Here is a 22,507-nt window from a genome sequence, read left to right as displayed (position 1 = left end):
CAAATCATGAAACCAGCCTAGATGTCCATCAGTAGATGAATGGATAAAAAAATATGGTATAGAGCCGGGCGTGGTGGCGCACGCTTGTAATCCCCGCGCTTGGGAGGCGGAGACAGGAGGATCACGCAGGTTCCAAGCCAGCCGCGCTGGCGTAAGAGACCCTGTTTCAAAAATATAAAATAGGTGTGGGAGTGTAGCCCAGAGGTAGAAGGGCTTCCAGGAACCCCAGTACCACCAAAAAAAAAAAAATATATATATATATACACACACACACACACACACAATGGAATATTAGCCATAAAGAACAAAATTATGTCATTTGCAGAAAAATGAATGGAACCAGAGAATATTATGTTGTAATTATTATGCTAATCTTAGAAAGTCAAGGGTCATATGTTTCTCTCATATGTGGAACTAGAGAGAAAATAGGAAACAAAAGGGACTTTAGATAAATAAAGAGAGAGACCAATGGAATAATGAACAGGGATGGGTGGAAGGAGGTGGGGAGAGGAAAAGAAGGATTGAGGGAGGAAACAGTTCAGTAATGCTGTCTTCACATGCAAAAGTATTGCTGCCAATCTCAATAACGCGTGTGGGTGGGGAGAGCGGGGTGGGATCCAGGGGGAAACACACCGAGTGCTACATGCGTGTATATTTACATCTCCCTGAACTTCAGTATGATGTCCTTACCATTGCACCAATAAAATATACTAAAAATAAAAGCAATAAATGAGAAACTATCAGCTGGAAGGACATTATCAAAACTGCACTTAATCATGCTCTGTCTTCGTGGGCTGAGTAAGGGAGGGTGTGGTCGAGGGTGGAAGGGAAGCAGGAAGTCTGGGAAGGGCGCACAGGTGTGGGGCGGCGCCGCGCTGGAGGTCCGTCTAGCTGTGCTGTCGCTGATTCTCTAACTGAATGAGGCGGCACAGGAAGGGGGCATGATTGGTAGCCTTTGAAAAGCGAGCACACTGGGAATTAGCTAAGCACATCATCGAAGCCCTCAGCACGGTGCTCCCGTGCTGCTCTGGCAGCTGACACCCTGGACACCGTTGCTTCCTGAGCACTTGCAAGTGAGTTGACTGGCCTTCGTTTCCACGTCAGTGAAATGGACAAGCAGCTATCTCCCCAGCTGTTGAAAGAAAGACAGATCGTGCACCTGGCATGTTTCCCACACACTCTGGCTTTGTGTATTCTATTTTTCTTTTCATTATTTTTATGTTTAGCTCTGTTCTCCAGAAACTATATTTCAGTGGATTCCCCCATTTTAATCATGACCCAAGCTATGAAATTTATTTTTATTTGAAATAGTGCAAGTAGATCATATCAATATTTTCTGGTGAGGGAATTGCATATGTGTCATTAAAGTAAACATAGAAGTGTTAACTGGGGTGCACTCCTCCACCCTACATCAGTAGCCCCGCATAAGAAATGATGGCTTGGAGTTTTGTTCTAATTCCCCACGTTTGGCTTTGAATTCAGTATAAAGGTCTAGACCTTGCTAAGCACAGTGACACACGCTTGTAATCCCAGTACTTGGGAGACTGCGACAGGAGGATCGCAGGTTCAAGGCATCCTCAGCATCTTAGCAAGAACTTGTTTCAAACTAAAAAAGGGGTGGGGTTGTAGCTTGAAGGTAGAAAGCCCCCAAAATGCACAGAACTGTATGCCGATGGATAAGAACCTGCGAGACGAGTAACAGCGAACCCAGCACGTCCAGATCCAGTTGTGGTGTGGACCGTGTGCATGTGAATGATATCTCAGTCGTGCAGCTGCCGCCCTGGCACTTCCAGGTGTCGGGAGTGCTGTCATGGCTGTGTGGCCAGTGGAGCCCGGGCAGGCGGGGCGGACTTCCTCTCTTGCTTCTCTGTACCAGAGTCAGGAGAAGGAGGGTTAGAAACTAAGGGGCCTAATAGTGAAACCAGAAGGTGTTTAGCCCCCTGATGATCTGGGAAGTTAGGGGAAAAGGTTAAGATTACTCTGTTATATTTTGTTACAATGATCACAAGGGCTGCCGGCAAGTGGAAGGTGATCTCTCTCCCAGCTGTGCTGTGGTGGTGCCCAGAGGCACCATTCGCACCCCGTCCCGGCTCATTCCAAAGAAACTGCTGGTTAAGCCAGCAAGAAGGCAAAAGCAAGACGGCAGTGGGATGCACAGCTAAGCAGACCTATCTGTAGAGCCCCAGCCTTGCTGAAATTGTGCACCTGGACCTCAGCCACATTCTGGGCCCTATCTGGGTTTGAGAAAACTTTGGTTCCACTGCTAGCTGCACTAATCCCTGCCCATATCTCACCCTTTCCTTCTCAAGGGCTTCCACTGGGCCATGCACTATATGTAGGCACTTTGATTTTTTTTTTTTTCTTCTGGGTGCTGGGGATGGAACCCAGAGGCTTTCTACCGTTGGGCTACACTCCCAGACCTATTTTGTATTTTATTTGGAAACAGGGTCTCACTAAGTTGCTGAGAGCCTCACTAAGTAGCTGAAGATGGTTTCGAACCTGTGCGATCCTCCTGTCTCAGCCTCCCAAGTATTGGGATTATATGTGTGCACCACCACGCCTGGCGGCACTTTGATTTTAAAGAACTTAATTTAGCATATACCTAGGTGGGCCTGGGAGAAACTGGGGTTGAAAAGAAAAGAAAATGGGATGTTGGAAATATGTAATTGCTCTCTCCAGAGTGTTACTTTTTATTTAAAGTGTCTGAAAGAGGGTGAAAAATCTTGTGAAATTTAATCACTTGAATAGATTGCTAATAATGTTTTTTATTGTGAAATACACATAACACAAAATGTATATCATAGCTGGGCGTGGTGGCACATGCTTATAATCCTAGTTCTTGGGAGGATGAGACAGGAGGATCGCAGGTTCACGGCCAGCCTCAGCTGGCTAAGTAGTGAAGCTCTCCACAACTTAGTGAGACCCTGTTTCAAAATAAAAGGTAAAAAATAGGGTTGGGGGTGTCGCTTGGAGGTATTATGCCCCTGGGTTCAATCTCTAGTATTGCAGAAAAAATGTTATCATAACCCATTTTGAGATGATAGTTTAGTAGTGTTTAGCTATACTATTGAGACCCTCTTCATTTTGTAAAGTGAGGTCTATATTCCTTAGACACCAGCCCCCTCCCTGCTCCCCACCACTGACAAGCACATTCTACTTTCTCTTTCCAGAAACTGAAACATGAGCCAAATAAGTGTAGTCCTGCAGTGCTTGTCTTTTTGTGACTGGCTTATTTAATTGTATAGAACACATTCAAGGTTCATCAAGGTTACAGCACCTGTCAGAATTTCCTTCTTAAAGCTGAATAATGTTATTTTAGGTGTATATGTTACAGTTTATCTATTCATCTGTCATTAGACACTTGGGTTGCTCTCAACAAGTAAGTATGAATATCTGTTAAAGTCTCCCTTTCACTTATTCTGGATCTATATCCAAAATTCCAAAAATGGATTTGCTGGGTCCTCTGATACTTTGATGATTTTGAGGAACTGCCACGCTGCTTCCCATAGCAGCTGCTTCACTTACGCTCCCTTTGACAGTGGAAGACAGTTCAAATTTATTCACATCTTCCACCACTTATTATTTTCTGGGTTTTTGTTTGTTTGTTTGTTTTTGATAGTAGCCACTTTAAGAGACATAAAGTAGTATTTTATTGTGGCTTTTTTTTTACGGGTCTGGGGGTGAAACCCAGGTGCATTCAACCTCCAAGATATACCCCCTGCAGGGTCTCACTGAGTTGCAAAGGGCCTCACTAAGTAGCTGAGGCTGTCCACAAACCGCGATCCTCCAGGTCTCAGCCTCCCGAATGCTGGGATTACAAGTGTGAGCCAGCACACCAGGCTAATCGTGGCTTTGATTTGCATTTACCTAATAATGAGTGATTTGTTGAGCATCTTTTCAAGTGTACCCTGGTCGTTTCTGTGCCTTCCTTAGAGAAATGTATATTCAAATCTCTTGCCTGTTTTTAAAAATCATATTGTTTACTTGATGTCCTTACAGTGCTTGTGTGTGTGTGTGTGTGTGTGTGTGTGTGTGTGTGTGTGTGTGTGTGGTACTGGGCTTCCTGGAAACCCTTCTACTTCCGGGCTACACTCCCAGACCTATTTTATATTTTTATTTGGAAACAGGGTCTCTTAAGCCAGAGAGGCTGGCTTTTGAACCAGCGCGATCCTCCTGTCTCTGCCTCCCAAGCGCAGGGATTACAAGCGTGCGCCACCACGCCCGGCGATATCCTTACAATGTTTTTAAAGAGAAGGAAAAGCTGGGCATGGTGGCATGGTATGGATCTCTCTGTTTTGCTGCTTTTACGTAGATGCCTTATAATTCTAGTACTTGGGAGGCTGAGATAGGAGAATCACCGTTTGATGGCCAGCCTCAACAACTTAGTGAAACCCTGTTTCAAAATAAGAATTAAAAAGTAGAGCTGGAGTATAGCTCAGAGGGAGAATGCTCCTGGGCTGAATCCCCACTACCACGAAAAAGGGAAAGAGTGAGAGTGATAGAGAGAGAGGACAGCAGAACCTTATATGAAATGGAGAAATAATAGAACCTAACTGATTTTAAGAAAATACAGAAATGAGCTGGGTGTGGTGGCACATGCTTGTACCTAGGAGGCGGAAATAGGGAGGATCACAGATTTGAGGCCATCCTCAGCAATTTAGCAAGACCCTGTCTCAAAATAAAAAGTAAATTAGAGGCTGGAGATGTAGCACAGAAGTAAAATGCCCCTGGGTTTAATCCCTAGTACTACAAAACAAAAAAAGAAGGAATACAGAAACAAAAACTTATGTCCATACCTAAACTTGTACAGAAATGTTTATAACAGCATTATGCATAATAGTGGGAAAGGAGAAAAAAGCCAGGAGTGGGTGGTGTGCACACACCTATAATCCCAGTATTGGGGAGACTGAGTCGGGAGGACTGCAGGTTTGAGGCCAGCCTTGGCAACTTAGACCCTGTTTAAAATAAAAAATAAAAGTCAGGCTTTGGGATAGAATGTCCTTGGGTTCAGTCCTCAGTGTACACACACACACACACACACACACACACAGTAGAAACAATCCAAACATCTGTCAAATAATGAATAGATAGGCAAGATGTGGTTTATTCATACAGTGGAGCATTTAGCAATAAAAAGAAAACAGAACCGACAGGTGCTACGCCTGGGTGGCTCTTGAAAGCACTGCCTAGTGAGAGGCCGCCGCAGAGGGCATGCAGCATGAGCTCCGCTTATAGGCATATCTAGAGTAGACAGGTGTGTAAGCCAGAGGTCGACCAGGAGCCGCGGGGGAAGTCAAGAGCAGGGCACCGCAACTGCTCGTGTGTGTGAGATTCTTTTCAGGGTGATGAAAATGTTTTAAAGTTAATTGTGGCAATGGTTGCACAATTCTGAATAGACAAAATAACTGATGAAGTTTATATATATATATATATATATATATATATATATATATATATATATATATATACCTTAGATGGGTAAGTAGTGTGTTGTATGAATTTTATGTCAATCAATCTGGCATATACATAAAAGCAGCAATTCAGAGTGACCCCAGTACCATTTATCCAGTTTTCTCCACTGATAACACCTCGCAAAGCTGAGTACAACATGACTCCTGGGACATCAGCATCAGCCTTTGTGTCGTTTTGTTTTCATGGTACTGGGGATTGAGCCTAGTGTCGTGCCACTCAGCTACACTCCAGCCCTTTTTAAAATTTTCCAATTCTAAGTCAGGTCTTTCTAAGTGGCCCAGGCTGGCCTTCAACCGGCCATCGCACTGTCTCAGCTTCTCAGGTACTGGGATTACAGGCGTGCACCACCATGCCCAGCCTTGTTTTTGAATTGTGCTTTTCTCTTCTCATATTGAAATCTCATATGGAAGAGAGGTGAGGAAGTGAAAGAAGAGAGGGGGAGAGAAAAGAAAAAAGATAAGAAAGAAAAGAAAAAAGTAGAAGAATTGACCTGGGATCCTTTGCTGAGAGGGCCTGTGAGTCTGTCAGCCAGAGAGGTCCTTCTCAGCCACTGAAATCATTTAATCTGTTGAATACATTTAGCAGAGGAATTCTCGGAATCAAACCCAAACCACAGTGACCGGTCATGCTGAGAGAGGAGTCGGAGGATGAGGATGCCCCCTTCGTCGTGGGGCCTCTATCTGACCATCGAGGATGTGTGATAAGCACTGACAGTTCACAGCTGTCAGGCTCAATCTCCTCAAGGGATAAGCAGGCTAACTTTTCTCACTGATAGGAAAAAACAACCATTTAAAATTATATCTCCAATGCCGGGCGTGGTGGCGCACGCTTGTAACCCCTGCGCTTGGGAGGCTGAGACAGGATCGCACGGGTTCGAAGCCAGCCTCAGCTACTTAGTGAGGCTTTCAGCAACTTAGTGAGACCCTGTTTCCAAATAAAATGTAAAAAAGGTCTGGGAGTATAGCCCGGAGGTAGAAAGCCTCTGGGTTCCACCCCCAGTACCACCAAAAAATAAAATAAAATTGTATCTCCATTAACAGAGTAAGGAGCTAGTTTTGTGAAGGACGAGGAATTATTCAGAGGCTACCTGTTACATTTCAGAATCTGAAGTACAGAAAACAAATACTAGGAAGTGACCGGTCCTGGGGAAGGGGGGGCGTGAGTTAAAGACAGAGGTGTGTCGTGCCTCAGCTGCGCCCTCCTGTTTGCGCGATGCTCTTGACATCTGACGGGACCACACACTTCCTCTGCGGGTTGCACATTCCCATGGAACCAGCTCAGCTTGGGGCTTCCTCCTTACTGCATGGTATGAGGAGACCGTGTGGAAGAAAGGAGGCTTTTTAAATTGCATTTTGCTTGATACATTCCTAATTGAGCCAGCTGCATGGAATCAATGACTAGCCAGCGCCCACAGTCAGTGCTGTGGGACTTCTAACCCGCTTGCCGTCCCGTAGCGCACGTGCACTTTTCAGCAAGGCAGTGGCCGCTGGAATCGGAGCTGTCTTCAGTTGTCACATCAGATAGCTGTCTTTCTTCCCTTTCCTCCCCTTCCCTCCCTTCCTCCCTTAGGATTGAACCCAGGGGCATTCTACCTCAGAGCTACACCCCAACCCTATTTTATCTTTTAGTTTGAAACAAGGTGTTGCTAAGTTGTTGAGGATCTTGCTGAATTGCTGAGACTGGCCGCAGACGCGTCACGAGGCAGCTTCCAAAAAAGATGGCATCTTGAGCAGCTTTCCCAGGGTTGCATGAGCTGCCACAAGTGAACGAGCACTCTCTAGTCAGAGTGGGAAGTATAAATACAGGTTTCTCCCCAGGTCCCCTGGTGTGCCCACTGCATCCCATGGGTGGGGGAGGAGGGGGGACAGGGCATGGCTACCTGTTCTTTCAGCATGGGACCTTGCTCACAGCCCAGTTCTCTGAAAATGCTGGACAATGCTTGACTCTTTCTTTCTCTCTCCCTTTCTTCTTTCTTTCTTTCTTTCTTTCTTTCTTTCTTTCTTTCTTTCATGGTACTGAGGGTGGAGCCCAGGGTATTTTCTATCTCTGGCCTATACTCCCAGACCTATTTTATACTTTATTTGGAAACAGGGTCTCACTAAGTTGCTGAGAGCCTCACTAAGTAGCTGAGGCTGGCTTCGAACCTGTGTGATCCTCCTGTCTCAGCCTCCCAAGCGCAGGGATTACAAGTGTGTGCCACCATGCCTGGCTTAGCATATTGTACTTTAAAGTTAGTATATATGAGTGTGATACTATTTTTCTGATTAATAAAAGTATTCAGCCGGACGTGGTGGCACACGCTTGTAATCTCTCTGCTTGGGAGGCAGAGACAGGAGGATCTTGCAAATTCAAAGCCAGCCTCGCTGGCTTAAGAGACCCTGTTTCCAAATAAAAACATAAAAAATAGGTGTCTGGGAGTGTAGCCCAGAGGTAGAAAGGTTTCCAGGAACCCCAGTACCACACAAAAAAAAAGTATTCATTTTATAAAATTTCATAAATAGTTAAAAGGTATGCCAAGCAAATTGTCCATAACTGCAACATTGGAGATAGCAGTATTTGATGAGCAATTTGTTGGATTTTTTCCACATCACTGTTTGAGTGTGTGTGTGTGTGTGTGTGTGTGTGTGTGTGTGTATATATATATATATATATATATATACACACATATATATGTCTCTATAAAATATTATTATATTTTTAAATGAGGACTATAATCTGTGTATAAGGAATTATAGAAAATATAAAGCTTTTGCTTATTTTGGTCTAAACATTTTATTAACTAAAATAAATATTAGTGCTCATGGTGGAAAGCAAATGTATTTCATAGGATGTTCATAAATTTATATTTTTATAGGAACCTTTTAATTTTTGAGTAATTTTTTTGTAAAGAAAGTACAAAGCCGGGTGTGGTGGTACATGCTTGCAACCTAGCATTCAGGAGGCTGAGACAGGAGAATCACGGTTTGAAGACAACCTCAGCTACTTAGTGAGGCCTTTTGCAACTCAGTGAAACCCTGTTTCAAAATAGGGCTGGGGGTATAGCTCAGAGATAGAATGTCCCTGGGTTCCATTCCCAGTACTGCCAAAAAAAAAAGAAAAAAGAAAAAGAATGTACAAGAATTTATATCTCCCACTCTCCCTTACTGTGTGTGTGTGTGTGTGTGTGTGTGTGTGTGTGTGTGTGTGTGTGTGATACTGGGGATGGAACCCAGAGGCTTTCTACCTCTGGGCTATACTCCCAGACCGATTTTTTAAAAAATATTTTATCTGAAACAGGGTCTCACTAAGCTGCTGAGAGGCTCACTAAGTAGCTGAGGCTGTCTTTGAACCTATGCAATCCTCCGGTCTCTGTCTCCCAAGTACTGGGATTACAAACGTTTGCCACTATGCCCTGCTCCTTCCCTACTTTTAACACTATTAGTCTTTTATCTAAAGACTCTCTGTGTCTATGACTAAATTTTTTCTAACTCTTCGTGTGCAAAGTTTTTGAATTTTCTTTTATTTACTTATACTTTTATTGGTGCATTCTAAATATAAATCATAGTGAAGTTCAAAGTAATCCAGAGGTACATGTACACAGCACTTGGTTTGTTTCCCTTTGGGTTCTACCATTCTCCCTGCCCCATACATATTGGTGAGATTGATAGTGTGAACACAGCATGACTTTTAACCATTTTCTTCATTAGTTCTCCTTTCTTTCCTCCCCACCTTCCTCCCTCACTCCCCTTCCACTATTCTACTGGTTGGTCTCTCTCCTCATTTATCTGAAGTCTTTTTATTTCCTATTTTCTTTCCAGCTTCCACATTTGAGAGTAAACATACAACCTTTGACTTTCTGAGACTGGCTGATCTCATTCAGCATAATATTCTCTAGTTCCATCCATTTCCCTTCAAATGACATAATTTTGTCCATCTTCATAGCCGAGTAAGATTCCATTGTGTGTAAATATCACATTTTTGTTACCCATTCCATAGAGTTCTCCATCTAATGCAGCACACCCTGCCTTTCTTTCTCCCAGGTTACTATAACAACAGCACCAAGGTGGCTGTGAAGACCCTGAAGCCAGGCACCATGTCTGCACAGGCATTCCTAGAAGAGGCCAACCTCATGAAGACCCTTCAGCACGACAAGCTGGTGAGACTGTACGCCGTGGTCACCAAGGAGGAGCCCATTTACATCATCACAGAGTACATGGCCAAAGGTGAGTGGCCCGGGTGCCCAGGGCCTCTGAACGCTGAAGACCCAATCAGCACAGTGCTCACATGTTCAGAGGAAACTCAAAGAAGTCGAATTTGAAAACAGCATGTTTACCACTGACAAATTAGAAAATGTGAGAAAACAAAGCACTTTCCTAAAGTCTATGCATTAGAAGTGACCCATGGTAGAAAACTGAAGTCCTCCTATTTTCTCTGCATCTGCCTGTATATGCCTATCAACCCCAAGAAGAGTACCCTATACTTAAGAGACCCCACGGAATATTTGTGAAATGATTATGTGTTCCACAGGAGAATATTTTCTGTTATATATTAAAATGTAATACTTGAAATTCTAACACTCGTTTATCTTTTCATTAGTATTATGTATTATGTAAATGTTCAGGGTGTCACTTTATTATTATTTTTTAAGTTTTAACTCCCCCCCGCGCCATACTGGGAACAGAGCCCAGGAGCACTTTAACACTGAGCTATACTCCCAGCCTTTTCTAGTTATTTATTTTGAAACAGGCTCTAAGTTACCCAGGCTGGCCTCAAACCTGCTATCCTCCTGCCTCAGCCTTCTGAGTAGGTGGGATTACAAGTGTGCACTACTGCTCTGACCTTTAAAATGTTAACATAGGGGCTGATGTGTGGCTCAATAGTAGAGCACTTGCCTATCATACCAAAAAAAAATTAAAGAAAGAAGCGTGTGTGTGTGTGTGTTTACTGGGGATTGAACCAAAGGACATCCTACCTCTGAGCTACACCCCAGGGCTATTTTATGTTTTATTTCAAAACAGAGTCTCACTAGGTTGAGAAGAGCGTCATTAAGTTGCTACGGCTGGCTTCAAACTTGTAATCCTCCTGTCTGAGCCTCCCAAGTACTGTGATGACAGGAAAGAAGCATTTTTTATTTATTTATTTATTATTATTATTTATTTATTTTTTTTTTTTGGTGGCACTGGGGTTCCTGGAAGCCCTTCAACCTCTGGGCTACACTCCCAGACCTATTTTATATTTTTTTAATATAAAAAATATAAGGGTCTCCTAAGCCAGCGCGCACGGCTGGCTTCGAACCTGCGCGATCCTCCTGTCTCTGCCTCCCAAGCACGGGGATTACAAGCGTGCGCCACCACGCCCGGCGAAAGAAGCATTTTTTAAATACATGGAGGTTAACTTAATATGCAGTTCTGAGCAATCTTTTTTTTTTCTTTTATTATCACCTTCAATGTCTACCATTATCCTTTCTCACCTAGAGGAAATGTTTTACATTAGAAGGAAGGTAACAGATCGGAAGGACTGGGTTTGAGCACCCTCAGGAAAAAGCTTGCAACCATATGGAACTGCCAAGTCAGTAATTGTGTGGGGTCTTCTCCCTGACAGTGATAATCAGCCGTTGTTCAGTGTGTGTGTGTGTGTGTGTGTGTGTGTGTGTGTGTGTGTGTGTGTGTGACCTCCTTGACCTTGTTCTTCCTCCGTCAACAGGCAGTTTGCTGGATTTCCTCAAGAGTGACGAAGGTGGCAAAGTGCTGCTCCCGAAGCTCATTGACTTTTCTGCTCAGGTGAAGTATTAAAAACCTGGGTGCGTGTCAACGGGCAGAGACCTCTGCTGCAAACTCAGGAGGAAAATGCCACTCCAGGGAGAGGGATTCCTTTCTTTCTTTCTTTCTTTCTTTTTTTTTTTTTTTTTTTTTTTTGCGGGTCTGGGATTGGAACCCAGGAGCATTCGACCTCTGAGCTACACCTCCTGCCCTACTTTTTATTCTTTATTTTGAAACCGGGTCTCACTGAGTTGCAGAGGCCTCACTAAGTAGTTGAGGCTGTACTCGAACCGTGATCCTCTGGTCTCAGCCTCCCGAATGCTGGGATTACAGGCGTGAGCCACCACACCCGGCTCAGCTTAAGGAATTTCTTTTGAATGTTTTCAGTAGTGTTTAAGAGCACAAGACCTTCCAAAGTATACCTCTTTAGAGACAATATGGGGTTTCACACAGGACGAGAGTGCATGGCTCTAGAATTGCCTTGGTTGACTAGAAGACAAGTCAACCCCTTAATGCTTGGGTCATTTTCCCACAAGTCATAGAAATAGTGCTGCCGAATCAGTTACTTTCCTTAGCATCTTGGAGAGGCAGCGCTCTCTCACAGCAGCTTGTAAATCATGCATGTGGCTGAGAATGGTGGTGCGCACCTGTATCCAACTACCTGGGAGGTCGAGGCAGCTCAAGAACTTAAAGAGACCCTGGTTTTTTGTTTGTTTGTTTTGGGGGGTTGCAATACTGGAGATGGAACCCAGGGGCATTCAACCTCTGGGCAACACCCCCAGCCCTATTTTTTTATTCTTTCTTTCTTTATTATTATTATTGTTGTTGTTGTTGTTTTGTTGTTGTTGTTATTTTGGTGGTATTGGGGTTTCTGGAAGCCCTTCTACCTCCGGGCTACACTCCCAGACCTATTTTTACATTTTTATTTGGAAACAGGGTCTCCTAAGCCAACGCGCACGGCTGACTTCAAACCTGCGCGATCCTCCTGTCTCTGCCTCCTAAGCGCGGGGATTACAAGCGTGCGCCACCACGCCCGGCCTTATTCTTTATTTTAAAACAGGGTCACCTGAGTTGCAAAGGGCCTCACTAAGTAACTGAGGCTGTCCTAGAACTTTTGATCCTCCTTTCTCAGCCTCCCAAATGCTGGGATTACAAGCATGCGCCACCAGGCCCGGCTGAGACCCTATTTTAAAAAGGGAGGCTGGGCATGTAACTTGGAAGTAGAACATTCTTGGTTTCACCCCCAGTACATAAACCATGTATATTTTCTTTAAATTATACACCTGATACACTGATACTTTTAAGCCTTCATAATTTTTGAAAAACGAGAAATTATATTTCTCTCCTGCCCTCCCTCTTCTTGCTCCTCCTTTTATGATGTGTCATTAGAATTCTGAGAAATATGCATTTGTAGTATTTTTGTACTGATCTAGCAGTTGTCTGTTGGTTTACTTGGAAACACACATCTCTTGAGGTGTATTTAAGAGCAAAGGTAAGTTACCCAGAAACTGCGCAATGAACTGGTACATCAAGGAAATGCACATTTGAATGATGCCAGCTCCTGGATTTAATAGTTTCATTGTATTTAATATCCATGAGCAGTAATTTGCTGGCTTTCTTCCTCAATATTGGCCATGGGTGCTGTGTGCTAGGAAAACCAGGCACTGTAAAACTTAATATATGTGACACAAGAGATTTCTGGATTTTCTAGGGAAGTGTGGTCTTTATAAGTTTCTTTTCTTCCACTTCTTCTTTCAGACCTTATAATTGGGCAGTTGACTAGGCCATCTTGGGAAGAAGGGATCACAGGAATGAAGGAGTGCACAGGAAGTTACTTCATGTCAGGCATGATGGGAACACATACTCTGCAATAGAGCATCAGGGGCAGACCTGGGAGTCAACATCTAAGCAGAGTTTGTGCCACTCAGTAGATAGCTATACCACTTGCAGGAAGTCCTTTGCCTCTTTGGGTTTCTTTATTTCCCTGTAGAACAGGAATGGAGCCGGGCACAGTGTACACGCCTATAACGCCAGACCTTGGGAGGCTGAGACGGAAGGATTGCAGGTTTGAGGCCAGCCTCAGCAACCTAGCAAGACCCTGTTTCAAAATAAAAAATAAAAGGGGCTGGGGAATGTAGCTCAGAGTTAGAATGCCCTGACTTCAATCCCCAGCACTAAAAAGAATAAAAATTTAAATTAAATTAAAAGTGCTGAAGATAAAACTGAATTAGAATACCCCTGAATTTAATCACCAGTATGCCCCCCTCCAAAATAAATAAACAACAACAACAACAACACACACACACACACACACACACACACACACACACACTAATGGTAATTCCCACTTTAAGGAAATGTGGAGGGTCAGATCACATGAGCTGACCTAACAAAAGCCTTCAGAGCTTGCTGATGAATGCTGGGGACACCTGAGGAAAGATACCCCATCGCTCTGGGAAAGGTGTGTGAGGAAGTCACCCTGCTCAGCTCCCATCTCAGTGGCTGGAACCTGGCGGGCTCAGTAGGTTTCTCATCTGAGTAGGAAGCTCCAGTGTGATCTAGAATGCCCATATCTGATATGGAAATGGAAGCAAAATTACTGTGTTGGCATGAGGTGAGGGAAAGTAAGGACCTGCAGTACTGCCCCCCTGATCTGTCCTCAAACTTCATGAGCTGGCCCCAAGAGCGCCACAGGACCTCAGGGGTTCCGGGACCACAGGTTGAAGACTGTGGCTCTGCCGGAGGAGGAAGGGGTAACGTGGTAGGGTGCAGCTCTGGATTGTGTGTGATTAGCAAACAGGAAATGGAGAAAGCAGAAGTTCAACACACTTATATCACATTTGACGCAGAAAAATGAGGCCCTCTAACTGCGTGGTGGCTGGGGTGTCTCCTGCGGGATGACCCTGGAGGAGTGCAGAGAGGATCTGTAACACTGGCCAGGGATGAAGAGGAGTGGGAGGGCCTGACCTGTGCCCGCAGGTCTACAGAGTGCCGATTCCACAATCAGGGTGCACACTAAATCCAGAAGATTTAGAAGACTAAATCTTCTCCCGTGTGGGTATTTTGTGTTTGAATTTGAATGTTCCTCTCAGAAAATGTTACCTTAACATAGTCAGAGCTCTGAAGGTCCATGGTCAGGGCCTCGGTCACTGTGCTTTAGATGAACTTACATTGCTGTTGTTACTTCAAAGAATAACTTTTTCTAACTTAAAAATAAGTTGGGGGTGGGAGGGAGTCACTTTCCAACCTCTGAAGATGACGTTCAGAGCCTGGCCTTGATCATGGCTGTAACATTGGATTCTGCGCATTTGGAATTGACTCTGCCCCTTTGGAAACAAGAGCGGCTGGAGATAATGTTCCTTCCAAGCCACCTGACTCGGTCCCTCTTGTGTTGGATGAGTCCTTGCTTGTCTGAGCCAGGCTTTATAGTTTAACTCCATGGGCTGTTCAGTGTCAGTGGGAAGGTCACAGCTCAGTAGTAGCCAGGAAGACACTGGGCTGACTTCAGCACAAAATTCATTTTCTTTCTTTTTTGCGTTTTTTTTAATTTGTGGTAGAGATTGAGCCCAGGACCCCACGTGTGCTAAGTATGTGCTCTATCGCTAAGCTGTACCCCAGCTGAAATTTATTTTCTTTACAACCAAATACCAGCTCTTGTTGAGTTCATCTTTGCTCAAGATGCAAGCCTCCCCCAAACTCTTTCCTAGTCCTTCCTCAAGGTGGAGCTGGTGAGACCACCTTTGGACCCGCCCTTAATTATTATTTGCTTCTAGCAGGGTATGGCGGAACACACCTATAATCTGAGACCGCAGGGTTGCAGGTTTGAGGACAGCCTCAGCAATTTAGATCCTCAGCAACTGAGCAAAATCCCCTCCCTCCTTCTCTCCCTCTTTTTTTCTCCCTCTCTTCTTTCTTTCTCTCTTTCTTTCTTTCTTTTACTGGGAACTGAACCAGGAAGAACGTTCTACCTCTGAACTACACCTCCCTCAACCTTCTTTGTTTTGTTTGTGGTACTGGGGATTGAACTCTGAGGCATTCTATCTTCATGCTATACCACAGTCTGACTGTATTTCTTATTTGGAAACAGGGTTTTACTTGGTTGATGAGAGTCTCACTACTTGCTGAGGTTGTCCTCAAACCTGCGATCCTTCCTGTCTCAGCCTCCCAAGTACTGGGATTACAAGCGTGTGCCATCATGCCCAACTTCTTTTGGGGGTTTTGTTTTGAAACAGGATATCTAGATTCCTGAACATCTAGCTACATTGCTGAGCTGGCCTCAAACCTGTGATCCTCCTGTCTCAGGCCCTCAACTACTGGGATTATAGGCATGTACCTCTCCTCTCAGCTTAAGAAATAAAATAAAGATCAAATGAACTGGGAGTATAGCTCAGAGGCAGAATGCCCCTGGCTTCAATCTCCAATGGAATACATACATTCATACATCTATACACTATATATACATGTATGTGTATGTATGTATACACACACACACACACACACACACACACACACACACATCGTGTATATTTGCTTTATTGCTGTGACTTTTCACACTACCAATACCATTGGCCACATGAAGTGGGGTCTGTTCATTTCAACCTCAGCTGAAGTCACATCCATCATTCATCTGCTTCCTGTCATGCAAACCCGGCACCTCACCCCTTTGACCCCTCGTTCACTCTATGAGCCCTGCTCTCCAGTGTACCTCCTCCTTATACCTTTCTCTCTTTCTCCACACCAAGAAAGCCATCTCTATTTTTTTTCCACCTTTCCCTTTTCATCACGTGCCACTATCTAACTTGGTCACATTTTAATTGTAACGTGAGAATAGTAAATAGTAATAACACTGGCCCAAAGCCTGCCTGGTGGCGGCCACTTGTAATCCCAGCATTTGAGAGGCTGAGACAGGAGGATCACAGTTAGAGGACAGCCTCAGCTACTTAGTGAGGCCCTTTGCAACTCAGCGAGACCTTGTTTCAAAATAAAGAGTAAAAAATAGGACAGGGGGTAGCTTGGAGGTAGAATGCCAGAGTTCCATCCCCAGTACTACAAATAAATAAATAAACAAATAAACAAATAATGACACTGGCTCAAACTGATAGTCCAGATACTTAGATAATCCCGTCTTTCCTTATCCTTACTATATAGGCTGGAAACTTAGAGTTAAATTAGAAGTATTAGACAGGTTTATTTGGTATTTGCGCTCTCATAAACAATTAGGAGGCTGTACAATATACTAAAGCTTGCTTTCCTCCATAAGCCTTGTCAGCAGGGTTAAGAGTTAGGAAACCGAGGCTCACAAGGGGTATTGTTAACGTCAGCTGTTTCTTAGAGCAGAGATTGGCTATTGGGAGTGAAAATAAATCAGTTTACTTAATTGCAGCTCCAGAAGAATAAGGGAAGCAACCAAGGGGCAGACTTGGGACTTTTCCCACTGTTTGTCTGGCTGGCTTCTCTCTTGCTCCACGACCTACTTCCCCGCACTCCGCCCCCCCACCCATGGAGACAGGAAGTGGCTGGGTGCACAGGATGCCCCAGTTCATGTGAGAGCTGATGTCATCACTTCCTGTCTCAGGGGGAGTTCTGAAAGGCTGGTCTGAACCAGACATCCTCAGCTATCCCTGGGCCACACGCCTCCCTATCCCATCCAGCGAGATGAGCCAGTTTGCCACACCCAGATTTACTTACTGCTTTTCCTTTATATTGAGTAAAGCAATTTTGTTCTGGGCTGAAATAGGAAAGTGACCCCTTTGCAAAGGAAGTGTAACATTTCACAGCAGAAAGACGGCATTATTCATTTCCAGCCTTTACCCCTGATGAGAGGAGTGAACATGGAAAGAAAGGGGTTGGAATCAGTGGGAATTTCCTCACACCGAAATGGAGATGGAATCATAGACTTAAAAAATTTTAGAGGAAACCGAAGTGCAGGATTCGCTGTGGCCACTTGGAAGTTACATTGATTCAGCCCAAGTAAATCAAAGCATTTATTACTTTATAAAAGCAGAATTCCAGAAGTGCAAAAATAGCCAAGGAATGAAATGGACAATTATCTGTGAAGAAAACTGCAATACAAATGGCAGACGTGAAGCTGGGTGTGGTGGCGCACGCTTGTCATCCCAGCATTCGGGAGGCTGAGACGGGAGGGTCATGGTTCATGGACAGCCTCAGCTAGTTAGTGAGGCCCTTTGCAACTCAGTGAGACCCTGTTTCAAAATAATAAAAAATAGGGCTGGGGATGTAGCTCGGAGGTAGAATGCCCCTGGGTTCCATCCCCAGTACTGCGCGAGCGCGCGCACACACACACACACACACACACACACACACACACGTAGAGCTGTTGCCATAATGATGGCAATGAGTGATGTTTATTTTAGCTCCCTCCACCTCCTTACCTAATGGGAGCCCAGAAGCCTTGAATGCACCTTTATTGTTATTTAGTACATTTTACAGAGGAGGAAGTAGCTGGACAAGCTACGGGGTAGAAGAGCTGGTACTTGATCCTGGTTCTTCTGCCTGCTGACCGCTGGTCTTTTCTTGTTTCCTGGGAACAGGGGTGCTCCTGTGATCATTTTTCACCCAACAATACAGTCATAGGCATTTTCTCCTCTTTATGGATTTTGTCCATCAGTTAATGCTTTCTTTAGCTCTTCTAAAGACCAAGGCCGTCTTTATTATAAAGACAAATCTATCATGTAGTGATTATGTTTTCCTCCAATATTAAATTTTAAACCACATTTTAAGTTGAAAATTTGTAAATAGGGAAGGGAGGAAACCTCGGTCTACCCATGTAATTCTTAATCTTTTTGAGTAGGTGCTGGGGATTGAACTCAGGGGCGTTCTAGCTTTGAGATACACCCCCAGCCCTATTTTTTATTCTTTATTTTGAAACAGGGCCTCACTGAGTTGCAAAGGGCTTCACAAAATAGCTGAAGCTGTCCTTGAGCCACAATCCTCCTCTCTCAGCTTTCCAAATGCTGGGATTTCAAGCCTGCGCCACCACGCCTGGCCCCCAGCTCTTTTTATATTTTATTTTGAAACAGGGCCTCTCTAAATTGATGAGCCTGGCCAGGAACCTGTGATCACTCTGTCTCAACCTCCCAAGTACTGGGATTACAGGACGTGTGCCATTGCACCTGGATGTTCATGCATGCCTTTAAACTGAGGACTCTCGGAAGGGGAGAAGGCTAGCACTGATGTGGAGATTAATTCCATAAAATCATCTGAACTGGACACTGCTCTGGATCAAGGAGCCACACGGTGGCCGATCTGGACATGATGCCGCCTCAGTGCATCCTTCAGGAGCTATGACTTAAAATCCGTAACTTTCCTCTACACATCTTGTGCAGCTGGTGATTACCTCTTATAGAATACAAAAAATATTGCCATGATTTTATAAATGGAACTGTAGATTCACAGTAGAGAAAGCATTGAGCTAGCAAGGGAACCTGCTTCATTTCGAGGCCCGTGTCCTCGTCTCTGGGCTGTGACAGGCACAGGCGGGTTTTGCCCAGTCTGGACTCTGAGGCTCCATGTTGAGAACAGTCTACTCCACTGAGACTGTCCACGTGAATCCTCACTCACACGTCGTATATCTGGAGCGTTTGCAGATGACATTGATATCACTTAAAATAAAGGAATATGCATGTATCACACTAACCTACTACCCAGATGTTAGGCATGTGAGTGCTCTATTTGTCTTTTAAATAAAAAAAAAAAAATACAAGTGGCACATGCTTGTAATCCCAGCGCTTGGGAGGCTGAGACAGGAGGATCACAGAGTGCAAAGCCAGCCGCAGCTACTTAGTGAGGCTCTCAGCAACTTAGTGAGACCTTGTTTCTGAATAAAACATAGGTCTGGGGAGTATAGCCCGGAGGTAGAAAAGCCCTTGAGTTTCTCCCCCAGTACCACGAAATTAATTAATTCATTAAAAATAATTTAATTGAGGGCTGTGTGTGGCAGCGCACATTTGTTATTTGGGAGACTGGACAATCATGGTTTCCAGACAGCATCAGCTTATAACGAACCCTTCACAACTCAGTGAGAGCCTGTTTCAAAAAATAAAAAGAAAGACTTAAAAAAAAAAATAGGCTGGGGGTGTAGCTTGGAGGTACAATGCCTCTGGGTTCTATCTCTGGTACTGCAAAAAAAAATTTTTTTTAATTGTACACACTAACTGTATCAGACAGTATGGATACTGTGTAATACTTTGATATATGAATAAAGACAAGTAAAAATAAAATTAGAGTAACTGACATTTCCATCTTCTTTAATACTTTTGATTTCTTTGTGAACATTCAAAATCCTCTTTTACCTGTTTGGAAATTTACAGTGAATTAACGATAGTCACCCTACTTTACTGTAGAATACAAGAATTTATTGTACCCAACTTACTGTAATTTTGGACATGATTCTATTTTCTTTTGTGAATAATGAGTTTTACATTTGTGACTTAAACACTTACCACAAAAACTTATAAAATGGGCAACTGAAACTAGAGTCAGTGTCAGAATTGCAAAACTGGATCATATGCATTTTCTTTCTAGGGAAAATTTTGAAAGAATCAGCAACTATCATTTTAAAGTAGTATAAAACAGGAACTTTTTTTTGGTAGATGAGGGTAGGGATGCTTTGCATATTTAAGCAAAGGAACTGTGCTTGGATGTAAGGTAGCAAACAAGGATGAAAAATTTATTCTTGTTTTTATTTTGATTAGAAAACGTACTAGAGCTGGGTGTGGTGGCATACACCTACAATCCTAGTACCTGGGAGGCTGAGACAGGAGAATACCAGGTTCAAGAATAACCTCAGCAAGTAGTGAGACTGTCATTAATATAGCCAGATCCTTTTTAAAAATAAAAATCAAAGTTAAAATTAAAAAAAATAGGGCTGGGGGTGTGGCTAAGAGGTAGAATGCCCCTGGGTTCAATGCTCAGTACAGAAAGAAAGAAAGAAAGAAAGAAAGAAAGAAAGAAAGAAAGAAAAGAAAGAAAATAAGGAAGGAAAAGAAGAACTTTCTAGTACCAAGAAGCAGTTACTAGCTAATGCAAGAACAAGTAAGGCTATGTTTGGTGTTTATGCCAGATCTGCCTCTTATCTTGATCCTATTTTGTCTAGGGGTAGCAATTTCCAGTCAATAATACTGTATGTCACAAAATGATTTCTTCTTTGAGTACTTGTCATGGAATCCTGCAAGGCTAGAATTAAATTAATGTAGCTCAGGAACAGGTAGAGGGGATTTCCAGCTGCTTGCACTGAAAGTGAAGGTGAAGCTGGGCTTAGTGGCACATGCTTGTAATCCTAGTACTAGGGAGGCTGAGACAGAAGGATCATAGGTTCAAAGCCAGCCTGAGCAACTTAGTGAGGGCCAACACAATTTAGTGAGACCTTGTTTCAAAATAAAATAGGGCTAATAAATAAAATAGTAGCTCAGAGATAGAGTGCCCCTGGGTTCCACCCCCAGTACCACACCCATAAATAAATAAATAAATAAATAAATAAATGGAAGTGAAACTAGGTGTGGTGGTACATGCCTGTAATACAAGTACTTGGAAGGCTGTGACAGGAAGATTGCAGGTTCAAGGACAGCCTCAGCAACTTAACAAGACTCTTAATAACTTAATGAGACACTGCTTCAAAAAAGAGAAAAGAGAGCCGGGCGTGGTGGCACACGCTTGTAATCCCCGTGCTTGGGAGGCTGAAATAGGAGGATCGCACGGGTTCGAAGCCAGCCTCAGCTACTTAGTGAGGCTCTCAACAATTTAGTGAGACCCTGTTTCCAAATAAAATATAAAATAGGTCTGGTAGTATAGCCCAGAGGTTAAAGCCTCTGGGTTCCACCCCGATACCACCAAAGAGAGAGAGAGAGAGAAAAGAGGTGCTTGGGGTGTAGCTTGGAGGTAGGATGTTTCTGGATTGAATCCCTCGTGCCCCCCCCAAAAAAAAGGAAAAAATAAAAGGAAGGAAGGAAAGGAGGGTGAGAGGGACAGTTCTGCAGGGGGCAGCAGAGCCTCAGCCCTACAACCTTTGTCCTGAGCCTTGGCCTGTTCCCCCGTCTCCCTGGCCCTCCTGGTGTGCACCGTTCCTTACCCCCACAACTTCCTTACCCACACAGTGCTAGGATCAGGATGGGCAAGACACATCCCTGTCTGCTAGTGGAGGAGGCAGGTAAGTAGCAGGTGAGGACAGAGATGGTGCGGGGAATGTAGTCCAGGCCATCGGGGTGGACTCTGAAGGCTGCTTTCAGCACATGGAGGCAGGATGGAGCCTGGTGAGCCAGGGTAGCAGGCAGAGGGCAGTATTCTTAAAAACCAGGGTGCCAGGCGTGGTGGCGCAGGTTTGTAATCCCAGCATTTAGGAGGTGGAGTCGTGGCTCAAGGACAGCCTCAGCTACTACTTAGTGAGGCCCTTTGCAACTCAGTAAGACTCTTGTTTCAAAATAAAAAGAAGCCGGGAGTGGTGGCGCACGCTTGTAATCCCAGTGCTTGGGAGGTGGAGACAGGAGGATCGCGCGGGTTCGAAGCCAGCCGCGCTGGCTTAAGAGACCCTGTTTCCAAATAAAAATATAAAATAGGTCTGGGAGTGTAGCCCGGATGTAGAAGGGCTTCCAGGAACCCCAGTACCACCAAAAAAACAAAACAAAACAAAATAAAAAGAAAAAGAAAAAAAGAGAGAGAGCCTGGGGTAGCTCAGAGGTAGAATGCCCCTGGGTTCCATCCCCAGTACCGAAGGAGAAAAAGAACCAGGTGAATCCTGCTAGCCTAGGAAAGGGGATGGCAGAAACCTGGTGCGGCTTGCATAAGGGCACAGAAAAGACAGCACAGGGGGTTGCAAGTGGGAACACATGGTAAGAATGAGGGGGCAGGAAGCGAGACAGTGTAGACATTAAGAGATCTGGAAGTAGCAGCAACACTGAGTTATAGAAGAAGAGCAGTTAACTGTTTTGTAGATAATTTCAGTTTAAAAATTTATTTGAGCCAGGCGTGGTGGCACACGCTTGTAATCCCCGCGCTTGGGAGGCGGAGACAGGAGGATCGCGCAGGTTCAAAGCCAGCCGCTTGCTCTGGCTTAAGAGACTCTGTTTCCAAATAAAATATAAAAATAGGTCTGGGAGTGTAGCCTGGAGATAGAAGGGCTTCCAGAAACCCCAGTACCACCAAAAAAATTTTTTTTTCATTTGAAAACAAGTAATAATACTCGGCAAAGAGTCTCAACAATACGTAGTTTTACTTTCTTTGTTATATTTTACCTTTTAGTAGTAAGTAGATGCCATTTGTGTTTCTATCCACCTGTTCCATTG

General features: G+C 44.1%; 1 protein-coding gene across 2 annotated transcripts in view; it reads left to right on the top strand.

Annotated features, from left to right (window-relative positions):
- Positions 1-22,507, top strand: part of LYN (LYN proto-oncogene, Src family tyrosine kinase) — a gene marked incomplete at both ends in the record, with an annotated part of 63,269 nt that overhangs the window by 12,903 nt on the left and 27,859 nt on the right. For both annotated transcript variants that reach the window (XM_080694468.1, XM_080694469.1), the window contains 2 exons: positions 9,492-9,678; positions 11,159-11,231. In XM_080694468.1, coding sequence (XP_080550594.1) covers positions 9,492-9,678; positions 11,159-11,231 — 260 coding nt within the window. The remainder of the gene's footprint in view (positions 1-9,491; positions 9,679-11,158; positions 11,232-22,507) is intronic.

Source organism: Muscardinus avellanarius (genome assembly GCF_963383645.1).
Source record: "Muscardinus avellanarius genome assembly, chromosome: 4".
NCBI classification, from domain to species: Eukaryota; Metazoa; Chordata; class Mammalia; order Rodentia; family Gliridae; genus Muscardinus; species Muscardinus avellanarius.
This window is presented reverse-complemented; position numbering and strand designations above follow the sequence as displayed.